This window comes from Macaca mulatta, chromosome 2 (genome assembly GCF_049350105.2).
Source record: "Macaca mulatta isolate MMU2019108-1 chromosome 2, T2T-MMU8v2.0, whole genome shotgun sequence".
NCBI lineage: Eukaryota > Metazoa > Chordata > Mammalia > Primates > Cercopithecidae > Macaca > Macaca mulatta.
In genome coordinates this window covers 183,149,410-183,168,029 of record NC_133407.1, presented here as the reverse complement: position 1 = coordinate 183,168,029, position 18,620 = coordinate 183,149,410, and the positions used below count along the sequence as shown (strand labels likewise).

General features: G+C 40.6%; 1 protein-coding gene across 1 annotated transcript in view; it reads left to right on the top strand.

Annotated features, from left to right (window-relative positions):
• Window positions 1–18,620, top strand: part of LNP1 (leukemia NUP98 fusion partner 1) — a 46,081-nt gene that overhangs the window by 9,928 nt on the left and 17,533 nt on the right. Inside the window, exon 2 of the mRNA XM_001093026.5 lies at window positions 14,986–15,174. Within this exon, the coding sequence (XP_001093026.1) occupies window positions 15,019–15,174 (156 nt within the window). The 5' untranslated portion in view covers window positions 14,986–15,018. The remainder of the gene's footprint in view (window positions 1–14,985; window positions 15,175–18,620) is intronic.

The window sequence follows — 18,620 nt, the reverse complement described above, 5'->3', positions numbered from 1 at the left end:
AGATGCTGTGGTTTAGTCTTGTCCATTAGCAAAAATTGATGTTTTCTAAGTTTCTTGTAATCTATGTTGGTAGATGCACCTAGAGTCTGGACTAGACCAAGGTTTGATTCCTTTGCAAGGCAGAAGGCAGATAATGTCTGATTGTCTGTAATATTAGCAACCCTTTATGCTTACTGCTCACTAATTCAATGGTGATCACAAAATGGCAATATTCTAATTCTTTCTCTTCTCTCATTTTCATTTATTAGTTGATATTTTTATAAGGGGAAATTGAAATTCAGACTGTTCCATCTGAGGCTTTGAGTCTTTTTGAAAAACAAACAAACAAAAAAACCCGAGTAGTCATTCATAGTTTCCTTGTTCTATATTATGTCAAGAGGTTCCAAGGTCATTTTGTTTATTTCCTGCAACAGACCAGGAGTCAGCCATTTCTTCAAGAAGCTCTGTTTTGTTTTGTTTTCTTTGTCTTCATTTATTTTTAAATCTTTTGTTGCTGCTGCTGCTGTTGTTGTTTAATGAGAATTGGCATTTCAAGACCACAGTCTGGGTTTTCACTGCATTTGGGTTGGCCCTTGCTTCTAGGCCTTTTCTATGGACAGAGTCAGGATATTAATACAAGTACATCTTTTTTTTTTTTTTTTTTTTTTTTTTTGGTGTTTTTAGTCTGTCCTTATTGTAAAAAAATATTATGGTTAAATATATAAGTACTTTTTTTGTTTGTTTGTTTAGTTTTTTTTTTTTTACATTAAGTTCCAGGTTACATGTGCAGAATATGCAGGTTTGTTACATAGGTATACATGTGCCATAGTGCTTTATTGCACCTATCAACCCATCATCTAGGTTTTAAGCCCTGCATGCATTAGGTATTTGTCCTAATGCTCTCCATCCCCTTGCCCCTAACCCAGTAACAGGCCCAGGTGTATGTTGTTCCCCTTGAGTTCATCTTGACATGTCCCATTCAAGTTCATGTCTGCCACAGTTGATTTTGCTAGGTATAAAATTCCTAGCTCATACCTTCTTTCTTTCTTTGTTTATCTTTTTGCGTCTGTGCATATTTTTTATTCTAATTGTGCTGACAGTATGCTTTTTGGAAACCATACTTCCAAAGCAATGTTTCCTTGGTATCTTAAGTTCATATATTTTCCTTGGCCATAAAATATTGCTGGCAAAAGGTCTGCGGATAATCTAATTGTCTTTTCCTTATAACTCATGCTCTCTATTACCTCCCTCTCCCCATCTCTGCCCAGGTTCCCTTAAGGAATCTTTCTTTCTCTTTTAAAATATAGCAAACATACTATGATATGTCCTGGTGTTGGTTGTATGGGGTTGATATTTTCAAATATATAGTATACTTTTTCTTTCTCTTTCTTTCTTTCTTTTTTTGAGAGAGGATCTCACTCTGACACCCAGACTGCAGTGCACTGGCATGATCTTGGCTCACTGCAACCTCCGCCTCCTAGGCTAAGCACTTCTCCTGCCTCAGCCTCCTGAGTAACTGGGATTACAGGCCCACGCGACCATTCCTGGCTAATTTTTTTATGTTTTTAGTAGAGACGAGGTTTCACCATTTTAGCCAGGCCAGTCTTGAACTCCTGACCTCAAATGATCCACCCACCTCAGCCTCCCAAAGTGCTGGGATTACAGGCATGAGCCACCTCTCCCTGCCAGTATACTTTTTCAATATGTAGTTTTAAATCTTTTTTTCTTTTCAGGAGAGCGTTTTTTTGAGTTACAGTATTTGCTCTGTTCCTTTGCTTTTCTTTTCTTTTTCGGGGAGTTCATTATCTATAATGTCACTCTCCTTTGCATATCTTTGTAATGGTTAGTCTTGAATTCTTCTGATTTCTTTCTTCATTTATTAAAAATATATTTTTTATCTTCTATTTATTTGGAGACATTATTGGTTGCATTTTTTACTCATTCCTTCTAGCTTAACCTTTTCTGACATGATTTTTTTCTCTTTATTTCTGAGTATTTCCTGAGTTTTATCATATCATTTGTATGTTATTCTAATTCTGTTTTGTTCTTTCATGTCTCATACTATTTATTTATTTATTTATTTATTTTTGTAGATGGAATCTCACTCTGTCACCCTGGCTGGAGTGCAGTGGTGCGATCTCAGCTCAGTACAGCCTCTGCCTCCCGGGTGCAAGCAAATCACTGCCTCAGCCTCCCGAGTAGCCGGGATTACAGGCACCTGCCACCACACCCGGCTAATTTTTTTTTTTTTGGATTTTTAGTAGAGATGGGGTTTCACAATGTTGGCCAGGCTGGTTTTGAACTCCTGACCCCAAGTGATCCACCTGCCTCGGCCTCCCAAAGTGCTAGGATTACAGGCATGAGCCACCGTGCCTCACTTCATATCACTTTGTAACTATCATTTAGTTCATTTTGAAATAGTGGCTAACAACATTGATCTGTTCACATCACTTTGTAACTATCATTTAGTTCATTTTGAAATAGTGGCTAACAATATTGATCTGTTTTGTAGGTTTTTTTTTTTTTTTTTTTTGGCATGCTTTCATTGTCTGTAGGTCTATAGTCTGATTTTTAAAACAGAAATGCTGTGCGAGATTCTACCTTGATATTTTCTGCCCCTCATTTTTATGTACAATTCTGGAACTCTTCGAATGACATAGGGTGCAGGTAAGTTTTTGAAATTCCACAGAGCTTCCTCTTCTGTTGTGTTCGTGTAGTGTTCACAAATATGGCAGCTTGCTTTCTAAGATGTGCTGGCTGTGTTCCCCATCCCATTTTGTTTTAGGCCCACTCTTTTCTTTATCTCTGTTGTGCCTGTCTACTGCAGTTTTGATTCCACTCTTCCCAGTTTCTCCTCAGTGTGAGGCTTTGTCCTAGAAGATCAGATTTGAGAGTTTATGGTGGCTGGACAGTTCAGCCCTTTCAATCCTTCTTACCACAGGCTTTTTGTACTCACTCAGTATCGGAGAGAACAAATCCTTCCCAGTTTCAGCTACTATTCTCCAGTTGGTTCCCTGTGCTTTCCAAACTATTGGCTATTTTGTGGTTCTCCTGTTCTCAGGTCTGGAGGATGCCCTGTTGCTTCTTTCCTCTTCCTCCTGCATGGACAACCATACCAGGTCTATAGCTATATTGGTGGTTTGACCTCACAACCTGCACTTGGGAGTAGAGGACATCTTGGGGTTCAGCTTGTCACTTAGTTTTGTTGTAGAGCTGGCCATAGGTTTTTTTCTTTTTTCTGCTACAGTTGCTCTATTAGTTTTCATGTGGGGATTCAAAGAGATTAAAAACTTATGTTGTCATTGTTGCTTTTTTCCCAGAGTACCTCTAACTCCACGGCATTTTGATCCTGTAGCTACCCATTTAGAGAAGTTTCTTTTTCTTGATATGTCATTTTTCTTTTTTACTTTTTGTTATGAAATAATGACAAGAAGTTGCAAATAAATATACACGGAAGTCGCATGCATCCTCCACCTACTCTTCTAATGTTGACATCTTGTATAACTATAGTATAATGTCAAAACCAGGAAATTGACATTGGTGTAATCCATATAACTTACTCAAATTTCACTAGCTATGCACATACTCATTTGTGTGTGTGTGTGTGTGTGTGTATGTAGTTCTGTGCAATTTTATCACATCCATAGCTTTGTGTAATTGTCACAATCAAAGTACAGAACTGGTCTATCATCAGAAAGCTTCCTCAAACTAAACTCTGATAGCCACTTCCCCAATCTCTAACCCATGGGATCCACTAATCTGTTCTTCATCTATGATTGTGTTATTTGAAGAATGCTATATAAAAATATTTGTATTTATATAGGATTATATTTTTATTTATACAATTATAAAATTCCTTTTGAGATTGAACTTTTTTACTCAACATAGTTCTCTTGAATATGTCAAGTTGTGTGTGTTAAGCCTATACATTCATGTGCAGGCTCTTGCATGAAGGTAGGTTTTAATTTCTCTAGGATAATTGCCCAAGAGTACAATCACTGGGTCACATGGTAGATGTATTTTTAGTTTTAGAAGAGATAGGCAAACTATTTTTCAAAGTGGCTGTACCATTTTTTATTCTCATCAGCAATGTATGAATGATCTAGCTTCTCTGCTTCCTCTTCAACATTTGGTGTTAATACTCTTTTTAAAAAATTTTACACATTCTGATAGGTATGTAGTAATACTGCATTGTGATTTTAGTTTGTCTTTATCTAATGGCTAATGATGTTGAACATCTTTTCATGGACTTATTTGCCATTTGTATATCTTCTGAAATCAGATGACATTGGGTACATTCAAGGTGTTATGGCCATAGACACCATTTGTATATCCTTCTCGGTGAAATGTCTTTGATGTCATTGGCTTGTTTTCTTGTTTTCTTTTCTTTACCTGACTGCCTGCCTGCCTTCCTGCCTCCCTCCTTCCCTCCTTTCCTCCTTCCCTCCTTTCCTTCTTCTCTCCTTCCTTCCTTCTTTCCTCCCTTCTTCCCTCCCTTCCTTCCTTCTTATTGAGATGGGATCTTTACTGTCACTCAGGCTGGAATAAAGTGGCATGATCAGGCCGGGCGTGGTGGCTCAAGCCTGTAATCCCAGCACTTTGGGAGGCCAAGACGGGCGGATCACAAGGTCAGGAGATCGAGACCATCCTGGCTAACATGGTGAAACCCCGTCTCTACTAAAAATACAAAAAACTAGCCGGGCGAGGTGGCGGGCGCCTGTAGTCCCAGCTACTCAGGAGGCTGAGGCAGGAGAATGGCGTAAACCCGGGAGGCAGAGCTTGCAGTGAGCTGAGATCCGGCCACTGCACTCCAGCCTGGGAGACAGAGCGAGAGTCCGTCTCAAAAAAAAAAATAAATAAATAAAAAAATAAAGTGGCATGATCACAGTTCACTGTAGCCTCAACCTCCTGAGCTCAAGCCATCCTCCCACCTCAGCCTCCTGAGTAGCTGGGACTACAGATGCATGCCACCATGCCTGGCTAGTTTTTAAAAAAAAAAAATTTATAAAGACAGCATGTCCCTGTGTTGACTAGGCTTGTCTCAAACTCCTGGGCTCAAGCGATCCTCTTATCTTGGCCTCCCAAAGTGCTGGGATTACAGGTGTGAGCCACCATGCTTGGCCTTTGTTTTCTAATTGGATTGTTTGTTCTTTTAATGTTTAATTTTGAAATTAAAAATATATATATATTCTAGTTACTAGTCCTATATCAGATACATGGCTTGTAAACATTTTCTCCCAGTGTTTATCTTACTTTTTCATCCTCTTAACAGGAGCTTTCATAGAGCAAAAGTTTTTAATTTGGTGATGTATAATTTATCAATTTTTCCTTTTATAGATTATGCTTTTGGTGTCAAGTGTAAGAGCTCTTGCCTAGCTCTTGATCCCAAAGATTTTCTCCTATGCTTTTTTTTTTCTAAAAGTCTTTACAATTTGGCATAATCATGGCTCACTGGAACCTCAGTCTCTGAGCTCTAGTGATCCTCTTGCCTTGGCCTCCCAAAGTGCTGAGATTACAGGCATGAACCACTGCACCAGGCTGAAGCATTTTTTAAACTGTGGATGTTCAATTGCTCCAACACCATTTGTTGAAAAGGCTATCCTTCCTCCATTAAATTGCTTTTGTACTCTTTCCAAAATTCAGCTAGAAATACATGTGGGTCTATTTCTTGATTATCTTGCTGGGGCAGTTAATCTGTATTCTATTCAGGCCTTCAACTAATTGGGAAATCTGCTTTACTCAAATTCACCTATTTAAATATAAATCTCATCAAAAACATCCTCACAGAAACATCCAGAATTAATGTTTGACCAAATATCTGGGCACCATAGACCAGCAAGCTGACACATAAAATTAATTATCACCCTGTATTGTATTTTATTTTGTCACCTATTTTATTTTGAGAAGTTTCCTGTGTCATTAAATCCTATGATTTTTGATAATTGCATAGAATTCTATTGTAAAAATATAATGTATTAGCCTGATCTCCAGTTGTTGTACTTTTAAGATGTTGCCACATCTTACAAGTTTTTGCCATTTTAAATAATGTTATATGAACAAACATCCTTGTATGTTTAGTATCTACTTGTAAAAAATAGAGAAATTTCTGGGTCAAAGGATGCAAATTTTTTTTAAAGCTTTTAAATGCATGTTGCCATATACCTTTCCATAAAGACCTTATTCCTACTAACAACATATGACATTTCATCCTCAGAAAAGATTGTTATGGAGCTTCATTTTTTTTGTTTTAATAGTCTGAAAACTTCACATTATTTTTTGACTCAAACTTTAGTTTTTGCAATTTATTTTCCTAAATGTTGTCTTCTGTCAGTTTTCTTTATGTGTATGATGATCCTCTTCTTTATTCTAAATTGCAACATTTTGTCCCTCTCAAATATGAGGTACCCAGGACTCTGAATTCCCCCAGTTCTTGTTTGGATCACTTCTTATGGAGAGGCTTGTAGACTCAACAGAAGTGCTGAGATATTACCTTTAGATTCTGTGACATTGCAGTTAATAACTGAAAGGAAGCCTTTTCTGAAGTATAGCACACTGATGAACTGGATTGATAAAGTGGTTTTTTTCTTTTGAGACAGAGTCTTGCTCTGTCATCCAGGCTGGAGTGCGGTGACGCGATCTCGGCTCACTGCAAGCTCTGCCTCCCGGGTTCATGCCATTCTCCTGCCTCAGCCTCCCAGGTAGCTGGGACTACAGGTGCCCGCCACCACGCCCGGCTAATTTTTTTGTATTTTTAGTAGAGACGGGGTTTCACCATGTTAGCCAGGATGGTCTCGATCTCCAGACCTCATGATCTGCCTGCCTTGGCCTCCCAAAAAGTTTTTTACATAGTAGTAAATTTTAACAGTAGTAGCTCATCTGTTTTAGGATAATTGGTGCCTAGGGATTGAAGAGACCTTGAGAGGTCAACCAACTAATAACATTTCTGGAGGCAAAGCTGCACAGATTTCATCTTTGGCAGATGAGAATAAGGGCGGTGTTTGAAGGTTTCTTGTGGAAGAGATGATTTATTGGCTCTTCAAAACCTCTTCCAATGTCTAACAACTATTATGAAGCCCACCATTAACCAAAATCCTGAAGAATTTAATGATGCTTAATGCCAAGGTAACTGGATATTTATATAACCAATATTTTGTAGGCAAATCTCTGAAAACATACTTTTCTTTTTCTCCTTTTTTTTTTTTTTTTTTTTTACACCACTAGTGGTATAGTCTAAAAACAGTTCTTATAATACGTGCTTCATGGCTTTTTAGAGTAAAAAATAATGGTGATATACCCTTAGAGACATGCTTCAGGACACTTGGTTAAAAAAGGTGTGTCTCTGATGACCACCTCAAAAGAGTGGCAAACTTCACAGTGTAACTTGATAACATACATGGAAATGGATGATTATACTATGACACATTGCCACTAAACAAGATTCTGGCAATCGGGTCATTGAATAGAACATAGCACACAGTTTCAAGTATTTAAGCACTGCTTTCTGGGAAGTAAAAACTGACTCAAAACCATTGATGTATTTTGACCATTAAAAATAAAAAAAAGAAGATGTAGCAGTTTAGCTCTTCTGGACATAGCATTTCCTTTCTAGAATGAGACCAGTTCAGTCAAGCTTGAAATCAGTATGAACAATGATGCTTTCCCTTAACTGTTAAGGAAAAAAAAAAAATGAAATAAAAAAAATAAGTTACTGCTGCCACAGAGGCATGGCACTGGGAAAATGAAATAAATAAAAGGAAAATCGGGTGGGCGTGGTGGTTCACTCCTATAATCTCAACACTTTGGGAGGCTGAGGTTGGAGGATTGCTTGAGCCCAGGAGTTCGAGACCAGCCTGGGCAACATAGTGAAACCTCATCTCTATAAAAATAAATAAATAAATAAATAAAATAAATAAAGGGAAAATTGTTTTCTCATCATTGTATAGTCTCCTAAGAGAGAGGGCACTGAGAAGCCACTTGACAGCCCAAGGATCATTTTCACTGATTACCTGGGCACCCACGATGTCTGGTCACTTTATGAGAATACACACACCACAAACTTCCTATTCTCTAAGAGAAGGTATTTTTTTCACATTCAGCATGATAAGAAAATGCCTACTCAAACTCTCAGCTCAGAAGCTGCAACTGTCGGCAGCTTTTGCATACATCCTGCAGGCTCAAAAAGGTGCAGGGTCAAAAGGGCAGCTCCCTTTGGTATGTGTCCCCAGCAGCATCTCCTCAAGGCAGGTGCCCAGGGCCCTTGCTAGGGAAGCAGGTGTCTGGGCTTCAAGGGTGGGCTGGAGCCTCCCCTCAGGCCAGGGCTCCCAAGAAAGCCCAGAAGAGCATCTCTCCCAGTGCTGAAAGACTTGACACTTTCTGCTGTTGCTTTTTTGCTGCCCCATGTTTGTTTTTAAGAACCTTAGCATAGGCAGAGTAGGGAGCTATCTTTTCCTCATATTTTTTTTTTTTTTTTTTTTTTTTGAGACGGAGTCTCGCTCTGTAGCCCAGGCTGGAGTGCAGTGGCCGGATCTCAGCTCACTGCAAGCTCCACCTCCCGGGTTCACGCCATTCTCCGGCCTCAGCCTCCCGAGTAGCTGGGACTACAGGCGCCCGCCACCTCGCCCGGCTAGTTTTTTGTATTTCTTAGTAGAGACGGGGTTTCACCGCGTTAGCCAGGATGGTATCGATCTCCTGACCTCGTGATCCACCCGTCTCGGCCTCCCAAAGTGCTGGGATTACAGGCTTGAGCCACCGCGCCCGGCCTCTTTTCCTCATATTTTTAAAGAAGAAATAGGCTTAACTAGGGAAAATAATGGAGTTGGAAGTCTCGTTTTCTATAATGTAGTTCAAATCTTTTTTTCTTTCTGGGGTATATTTACATCTTGTTGTTTTGGGATAATTTTTGGTAAAAGATTTGAAGAGTTCCCTTTCATTCCAGTATTAGGAGGTTCCCCAGGACCACTCTTAGGTTCTTGACTTGCTGAAAACGACTGACAAGGCTCAGCATATAGTTGTACTTATGGCTAAGATTTATTATAGTGCAAGGATACAAAGCGAAACAAGTAAAGAGAAAAGTTGCATAGGGAAAGTCTGGAGGAAATCTGGCTGAAGCTTCCAAGAGTCCTCTCCCAGTGGAGTTACAAAGTGCACACCTAATTCCTCCAGCAACGAGTTGTGGCACATGTGCAAGGCAAGTGTTTACTAGGGAGGCTCAATAGAGACTCGGTACCCCAGATATTTCCTGGGTGTTGGTCAGGTAGGCACACTGCCTACCACATACACAAACTCCAGATTTGCAGAAGAAAGTCAGTTGTTCAGCATAAACCACATTGGTCGGGCAAACAGTTTAGACCACTCTTATAATTTAAGGAAAATGTTATGTTACTGCAAGAACTGTTTACCAGCCAAGTTCCCAGAAGCCAGCTAAGGGCTAATCTTGCAAGCCGGTCCTTCTAAGGATCAGCAGTTTCAGGCCTGCTATGTTAACCATTTTCTGTGTAGCTGATCTCCTTGGTCAAGGCATTTTATAGCAAAATTATTATCAGTAGTGTCCCACGACACAGTATGAAACTAACCTGAATATTGACTTTACTTAAAATCCGGAGGTCTTGGATTTAGCCAATTAAAACAAATCCCATTAGCTATAAAGGTTAATCTTAGGAAGCCAGTGGCTTTCTCCTTAAGTTTTTGTATTAACCTTTTTTAACCTAGCCCGAGGCATCAATTCAAGCACAGCACATCTCTGGGTAGTAAATTGAAACTGACCTGCTTGCCTTCTTGGGCTGAGGCAGGCCATGATAGTCAAGATATTTACACAGGAAGTACAATCCCAGGGAGCATTCTTAGAAACAAAGAATTCAAGTTCAATTACCCCAGTGAAAACATGCGTTAGTCAGGTTAGCAGAGCCCCCAGTATGGCTTCCCACTGTGGGGACTTCGGCCCACAGTTTCCCTGTCCAGTCTAAATAATTCAGCTAAGTTCTTTGTTTTAGAAGGACTGCCTGAAGGCAGTTTGTTTCTGTCAGTTTTGCTCATAAGTGTGGACAGTATCTGGAGGTGTTCTTGGAAGCTAGAGGAGCTGGGGCCAGTTGCTGCTCTCTCATAGTCAGTACTGTTGGGTGTGATCATAGGCTCAGCAGTCAGTTTGAATTCAAGCCCTCACAGCATCCTGCAAAGGCAGCACTGGTGTTCAGGAGCAGTTCCAAAAAACAAATCGTTAATGCCCTCTTTCTCCTGCTCCAGGTGCCGGGTTTTTTCCTTCTTTGCTATTACACAACAGTGTGATTCATTCAGAAATCATAACTTCCCCAGCCATTGTTCATTCTTATCTAGACCTTTTATGAGGAAGGGTAGGAAGGGTTGGGTGTTAGAGGGACAAAATGATTTACATAGAAAATCACTGTTTCATGTAACAACCAGAAAAACAACATCATGTTTCAGAATGGGCTAGGACAAAATCCTGAATTTTCAAAAATTTTCAGACTGTGTTTACATTACTTATCCCTTTTGTCCTGATTATTTATTCAGGAAGCAGCCTAGAAAATATCAATTTCTGTCTAGGAGCAGCTGCATTTAGCAATCAAACTGCTTACCTAAGAAGAGAGGCGAGCAAAGAAGAGTCAGACTATCAATCCATCATTGCAAATTTCAAAATACTCTGGCAAGCTGAACACAAATTAATAGCAGTAAGCTATCCCCAGAAGGGGTCAAGAGCCCTATCTGTCAGGAATGGATGGAGGGGTCCCACTCTCTGCGATGTGCTCTCCCCAAGCTTGCAGCTTTTGACAGGGTTCTTGGGATCAATCATTTCTGGTGCAACTAGTTCGGTTTCAAATGGTCCTATCAAAGAACAAGCGCTTTCCCGCAGGCATCTGCAAGTGAGCCATGTGATAGCATAGTTTATGGCCCCACAGAGGAGTGTTGTAAACAAACCTGCAATAGTTCCAGAGACTGAGTTCTGTTCCTTGAGCCTATGCCTGTCTTCAGAGATTGGAACCGTCCCTCACAGACAGTATCAAGTTTCAGCTTAGCATAAGCTCCAGGCAGTTAGGATCTGTGAATTCAGGATTCCAAACTAGCTAGCAACTTTTCTTCTTTAGCAGCAGCAAAGCCAAGAAGATACAGGGCCAAACAACTGTGTTCCAAGTGCAATTGACAAGAAATGTTTTCTAAGCCTTTTTTATATTGTCAGGTTTAGAGTCCAATCGACCCACTCCAAAATAAGCACATTAGGCTGGAAAATCATTAGCCTCTGAGGGTCAGACAGACACCCGATTTTATAAGAACTTATTAGCAAACTAAAAACCGCTTTTTAAAACTCAAAAGGTGTTTTTTCCAGTGGAGATGAGCTATCCTTCTGTTGTCTACCTTTTCCCATAGGCTCCAACAGGCAAAAATTATAGCAAAATAATCAGTTATGGAGATTTCAGTATTTAAATACTCAGAGTTTACATTGTAATGTGTCTACTAGCAACAAAAATCAAGAGGTGCATATTCTCCTAATATTTCTTTTTTTTTTTTTTTTTTTTTTTTTTGAGACGGAGTCTCGCTCTGTCGCCCAGGCTGGAGTGCAGTGGCGCGATCTCGGCTCACTGCAAGCTCCGCCTCCCGGGTTCACGCCATTCTCCTGCCTCAGCCTCCCGAGTAGCTGGGACTACAGGCGCCCACAACCGCGCCCGGCTAATTTTTTGTATTTTTAGTAGAGACGGGGTTTCACCGTGGTCTCGATCTCCTGACCTTGTGATCCGCCCGCCTCGGCCTCCCAAAGTGCTGGGATTACAGGCGTGAGCCACCGCGCCCGGCACTCCTAATATTTCTTACAGAGTCACTTTCCCTAACTAGGGCAATCCCTCAAGCATTTACAAAATTATAAGCATATAATATTTTACATCAGTTTTTGTCATATTCATTCAGGTACAATAGCCACAGAATAGAAGCCATTTTTTAAAAATCTCTTTTTTTTTTCATTGCAGGTTTTCTCAAACTCCTAGTAGTAAAGTGGTAAATTCAGCATATATGACTTACATTATACCTGCTGAGAGATTTCTAGTTGGAATGTAAAGGGCTGCTGTACCAGGCGATGGGGTATTATTTCCCCCACTCCCCTTTCTTGTTGGTTTATCTAAAGCCTTGTTCTAGCTCTTGGAACTGACTTAACAAAAATGGTAGAAGTTTGCATTGCTTTCTCTTCCTTCCCACTTGAAAGAGAAAGCAATGCAAACTTTTAACATTTGTGGCCCATGCAAAATGTGTTTTGGGAATGTTTGGACCCTTTCTCTTCTCGTCTAGAGGAGAGAACAAAACCCAAAGGCATCAGCCAGGCTGCACTTTTTAATCCCTTCATTTTAGCTACCCATGGCCAAAAGTATCCAGGGAATCTAATGAACCAATTGTCCTGGGGTTGAGTCCGTTATTTTGAATTCTGTAGGTAACTTTTACCTCTCACAACAGACATCATCTCAACAGCTGATTCATTCTACAGATGGCTAGGTAGCCACTGGGCATTGAAGGTTCACCATCGTGTCCTCTTCATCCTCCCTTTCCCCAAACCCTGCTTTAGCCATATTTCAGTGATTTGGGTTGTTTTTTTTTTTTTTTAGCAAATCCCACTTGTGATAGTAGCTGTCATCCCCAGTTTGGGGATTTGCTAGAACTCAGCATATATAGTCGTACTCATGGATACGATTTATTATGTTGAAAGGATACAAAGTAAAACTGAGAAAGAAAATAGAAAAGGCATATGGGGTGCAGTCTGGAGGAAATTAGGCACACTCTTCCAAAAGTCCTGTTCCAGTGCAGTCCCACAGGATGTGCTTAATTCCTCCAGCAATGAGTTGTGATAACACAGGAAGTCTTGGCCATTTGCAAAAAATAAAAATGTTACAAGATATGTTAAGCTTTGGCTACTTTTCCTTAGTAACATAAAAGTTGTGATACCATGCTCTACAAACATTGGTCATAGTTACCAAGCTTATCTTTTTGCAGCTCAAGGAAGGATTTTCGTATGGCAAATGGCCAAGAATTCCTGATTGAAAATGCAAGACTTCTCCAAGTTCTCTTGAAATACTGACAGGATGGTGGAAAGAGCCTGGACTTTGTTTTTCTATTCCCCACTTCAAACTTGGTTTTGCCACTTAGTATTAAGTTCACTTTGGCAAGGGGTGATCTATTTGCATCTCAACTTCCTTATCAATAAAATGTCATACAAATCTCCCAGTCACAGGGTTGTTATAAGAAAATTAGCATATATGGGGTCCAGCGTGGTGGCTCATGCATGTAGTCCCAGCACATTGGGAGGCCGAGACAGGCGGATCATGACGTCGGGAGTTTGAGACAAGCCTGGCCAACGTGGTGAAACCCCGTCTTTATGGGGTTTTTTAATAATACAAAAATTAGCTGGACGTAGTGGTGGGCACCCATAATCCCAGCTACTCGGGAGGCTGAGGCAGGAGAATCGTTTGAGCCCGGGAGGCGGGGGTTGCAGTGAGCCGATATCGTGCCATTGCCCTCTAGCCTGGGCCACAGGACCAGACTGCATCTCAAAAAAAAAGAAAAAAGAAAAAAGAAAATGAGCAATATGGAGTACTTGGTGGCTCCATACTTGATGCAAAGTAGGAGTTCCATAAACGTAATATTCTCTTTACCTTGAAAAAAATGCCCACTAAAAGACAGGGACTGTAAAATTTATATAAACTTTATTTACAAAAGCCCCAACTAGAAAAAATCTAAATGACAGCCTAAAATGACCATCACTGGTAGACTGAATTTTTAAAAATTGTGGCATGTTGATGCAATGCAATACTACACACAGCATCAACTACTATTACTGCAAAAACATGGATATATCTCACTGACATAATGTTGAATAACATAGGATAATGCATACTGTATAATGCATTGAAAGTAAGTTCAAAAACAAGCAAATTAATCTATGGTGACACAGATCATTAATGGTAAACTTTTGAAGGGAGTATGGATTGGAAGGGGGATACATGGAGCCAGTTGGGGTGCTGGCAGTGTTCTATGTCTTTACCTGCATGGTGGTGGTAACACAGGGGTATACGTATATAAAAATCCATCAAGCTGTGCACTTATGATTTGTACATTTTACATGTACTTGTATATTATTTACATTTGTACATCAATTTTTTTTTTTTTTTTTTTTTTGAGACAGAGTCTTGCTCAGTCGCCCAGGCTGGAGTGCAGTGGCCGGATCTCAGCTCACTGCAAGCTCCGCCTCCCGGGTTTACGCCATTCTCCTGCCTCAGCCTCCCGAGTAGCTGGGACTACAGGCGCCCGCCACCACGCCCGGCTAGTTTTTTGTATTTTTTAGTAGAGACAGGGTTTCACCGTTTTAGCCAGGATGGTCTCGATCTCCTGACCTCCTGATCCACCCGTCTCAGCCTCCCAAAGTGCTGGGATTACAGGCTTGAGCCACTGCGCCCGGCATGTACATCAATTTTAAAAGCTACTCGTTTTGATCCAGGAGCTGGATTTTATATCAATATCATTTTATTAGGAGAGTATCTAGCTCTAGATATGACATGGCAACAGCTGGCTACCTGGCAAGCTGTGGTCAGTGTGTTCCTTGTATGTGGCCCCATTTCAGAGCTTGCCTGGAGCTGACGGGCATATTGTGAGGGTCATGCTCCATCATCATTGACAGCTGGAGATGCCATCACATGTCATTGGCAGCAAAGCACAGGGAAAACCAGGCAGTGGACTCTGCTTCCCACCCTTAGGCTGTGAGGCACAAGCCCCAGCAATGGAAGGATTAGAAAGCCTCTCAATTTAAAAAGACAAGGGGAGGGGAATGTGGGCTGCACAATTTATAAATAGACATTGCCCAAGGCTGCCTGATGATGAAGTGGTTGTTTAGTAAATCTTTCTCCTTTAAGGATGCCAGTATCGGAGACCATTTTAAAAAGACCAGTTTCATTTTGTCTTTTGGGGGAGATCTGGGTTTCATTGTCAGCCCTGTTGGGTGATATTTCCCTCTGTCGGATTTAGGGGCAGGCCTTCAATATTTGGCATCACCTTTACATGGAGCACAAAGATGATGATGATGATGATGTGTCTTTTGCCAAATGGATGAGCAGCTTCTGGGGCCACAGCTGGAGAGAGGAGGATCAGAGAGGACTCCGGGAACGCCACCGACCACAAGCCACCAGTCACAGGAAGACCTCCCTGCCCTGCCCAGTGAGTGATTGTCATGGAACCGGAGGGGAGAGCTGGAATAGGGGAGGGGGTTTCTCTTAAATAATTTTTTGAGGAGTCTTTGGATTTAAAGTTTTCTTTGGTTTAAAACCAGTACTTCCGAGTCTTTCTCATACCCACAGAAATCTCTCTCATTATTCCATCTTGTCTTTCAAGGGACCTGATTTTCATCTAATGGGTAATGATTTCTTCATTTTCAGTTTTCTGAGAGATCTTTAACCACTCTCCAGAGCTCCTGATAAGCCTGAGATAATCCCACCGAGTGACAGAACTTAAGCCAAAGGAAAGAAACTTGATGCTCTACTTAGTCTGTGTAGCTTTGTGGCTCAATGTGTGATTTCCATCTGAAATACTGAAAATTGTTCCACTCTTTGGTAGACCTTCTAAGGAACTGGGGATCCCACATAACAAGTCACTACCTTTGAGACATTTGACATACTTGTTTTTCTTTCTGGGAGGCCATTTGGTCTCTAGATGGGAGAGGGAGCTAAAATTCTCCTGCCCTCGGCACTGTTTTGTTATGGCTAGGCAGAGCACCTGGTATCTGGGGAACAAGATGCAGAAAAGCTCCCAAGAGGGGAATAGCTGGGCTTGGTCAGCTGTGGACTCAGTGGCAGGTATGGGTGGCTATTCTCTCTGCTCTCCTGTGATGCTAGAAGGCTCCACAGTAGACATGTGTGTCCTCCGCTTCACAGTTACACAGCAATAATACAGCTTTTCTTTTATGTAAGTCACATGAAATGTCAGCTACCAGAGGATAGTTTCCCAATCCCCTGCTGTTGCCAACCCCAGAACCAAGTAAGTTTTGTTTGGGGTAATATTATTTTATTTTTAACTTCAGGCTTCCCAGACACATAATGTCTATAAGACATATGAAAGTGTATAAGGCAACCTCTGTTACTCCTGGTGATCAGCAAGTTTGAGGAATGAGAATTCTTTGAGACACAAATATTTCAAAATAGATCCCTTGCCAAATGCATACTCAGGGACAAAGGGCAATCTTCAACCCTTCTTTCAGCTTCAGGTTGCTAAAGTGAAAAAGATGGGGGTGTTGGACTGAGTGATCGCTAAGAACCCTTCTACCTCTGACCTTCCATGTTCTGTTATAAAATAAACACCTACTTATTGCCTCTCATTTTAATCTATGTTCCACAATAAGTGAAGTATCCAGGCTGTGTGAACCAGGAGTATGATTACTTTCCAGTTTCCAGATGTGAGAACAGGGATAAACAAAAACAAAAACCATAATTTACTATTTATTACAATGGCCCCTTGGAGCCACAGGAAATATGAAAACAAAGAAAGAAATATGATTTACTAGTTCCTTGAATAAACTTTAGCGTCTATAGGGCTTTTAAAACGGAGATGGTTACCCTATTTATATAATTCACTTTTAGGTTGCAATGTTGTTTGCCTTAGTCTATGGAATCACAGCATCTATTATGTATAACATTTGTAAACTGTGTCCTTATGACATCTTTATCTGCTCATCCCTGCTTCAGGCATTTGCCTGAATTAATCTGTTTAGATTCTCTGAGTCAGCAATGAATTCCATAATTATTAGACTAACATGCAGAATAAAAATTGCTGGATTAAAAAAGTTAAAAATATGACTGAATAGAATGGAGAAACAGTAAGCACAGAGCACAAATCAGAGGAACCAGAGGTCAGTGGGCAGAGTCCTGGAAAGTAGTTGGGGAGTCTAATAGTTCATTCTTTATGTACGTAATGCTGTATGTGTATAAGTGAATCTATACTTGAATACTTAACTCTTTCTATCTCTAAAATGTAATCAAATATTCTTACTTTTGGTGCGGTGCCGTGGTTCACACCTAGAATCCCAGCACTCTGGGGTGCCAAGGTGGGAGGATCACTTGAACTAAGGAGTTTGAGACCAGCCTGGGCAACATAGTGAGACTCCGTCTCTCCAAAAAAAAAATAGCAGGGTGTGGTGGTGCTCCCATAGTCCCAGCTACTTGGAAGGCTGAGGTGGGAAGATCACTTGAGCCCAAAGGTCGAGGCTGCAGTGAATGGTGGTCATGCCACTGCTTTCCAACATGGGTAACAGAATGAGACCTTGTCTAAAAAAAAAAAAAATATATATATATATATATATATATATATATATATATATATATATATTCTTATTTTAAGGAACAGTTTGGTTTTCAATTTTTCGTCTGCTTTGAGCTAATGAAAATACCTTAAAGAGAAAAGCTTACTCTTATCCTTACTTTTTTTCTTCTCTCCCGACTGCTCTAAGGCCCTTCCCTCTCTCAACCTTTTAATACTCTATAACCATCAATATTACATTCAGTATTATATGCATAGGAGGAGAAGAACTTTCGCCCTTGCCTACTTGGAATGTGGTTTCTTTTTTTCCCCACTTCTCCTTGAATGTAGTTTCTAATACATCTTCATCAGTCTCATGATTCACACAAAACCACAATGATCAACGTTAATTTATTTCACATATTTATTGAACACCTACTGTGAGCCAAACATTGTCCGAGTATCACAGGGTGAAACAAGACATGTCCAGACCCCACACTTGTGGAACTGTCAGTCTAGTAGAAAATACAAATTTGGCAGAAAGAATGAGGTACAACAAAGGGTAAGGCTTAGGCCTTTTTATAGAATGCTACTTTTTCTCCAGACTCATTAGAACCTGTGTTTGCTGAATTAAAGTGAATAAAGAAATCCAACGTTATTGTTCTGTTGTCCTTAGTGAAAGGAACGTAATATGAAGTTTCTCTTGTTATTAAACTGACTCTCCAACATCACATGAATACAAAACTGAAGTAAAACAGTTTCCCTGTCATGTATTTATTCTGTGGAAGTGCATTTTTAATATGTTTAGTCTGTTTAGCTTTCTAGTCATCATCTCCTTCAGCTTAACATGGTTCTCTTAACATTGTTCTATGTAGTCTGGGCCTCGTGGAAGGGAAGATTGTGCTAAATGAAAGATCTTTGGGAGAAGAAACTGCGTTTATTGGCCCAGGGCTTTTGTAACTCCAGATGGGCCTTCACAGTGCTGCTTCTGTGCTCCAGGGAAGGCACCATATGTACTTGCCCACATGATATAGTTTGAAGGATATAGAATAAGTCTCTACCGATGTACACCCAAGACTTTTTCTTTTTTCTTTAAAGTTCTGGAATACATATGCAGAACGTGCAGGTTTGTCACGTAGGTATACATGTGCCATGGTGGTTTGCTGCACCTATCAACCTGTCATCTAGGTTTTAAGCCCTGCATGCATTAGGTATTTATCCTAATGCTCTCCCTCCCCTGGCCCTCAACCCTCTGATAGGCCCCAGTGTGTGAGTTGTTCTCCTCCCTGGATCCATGTGTTCTCATTGTTCGACTCCCACTTGTGAGTGAGAACATGTGGTATTTGGTTTTCTGTTCCTGTGTTAGTTTGCTGAGA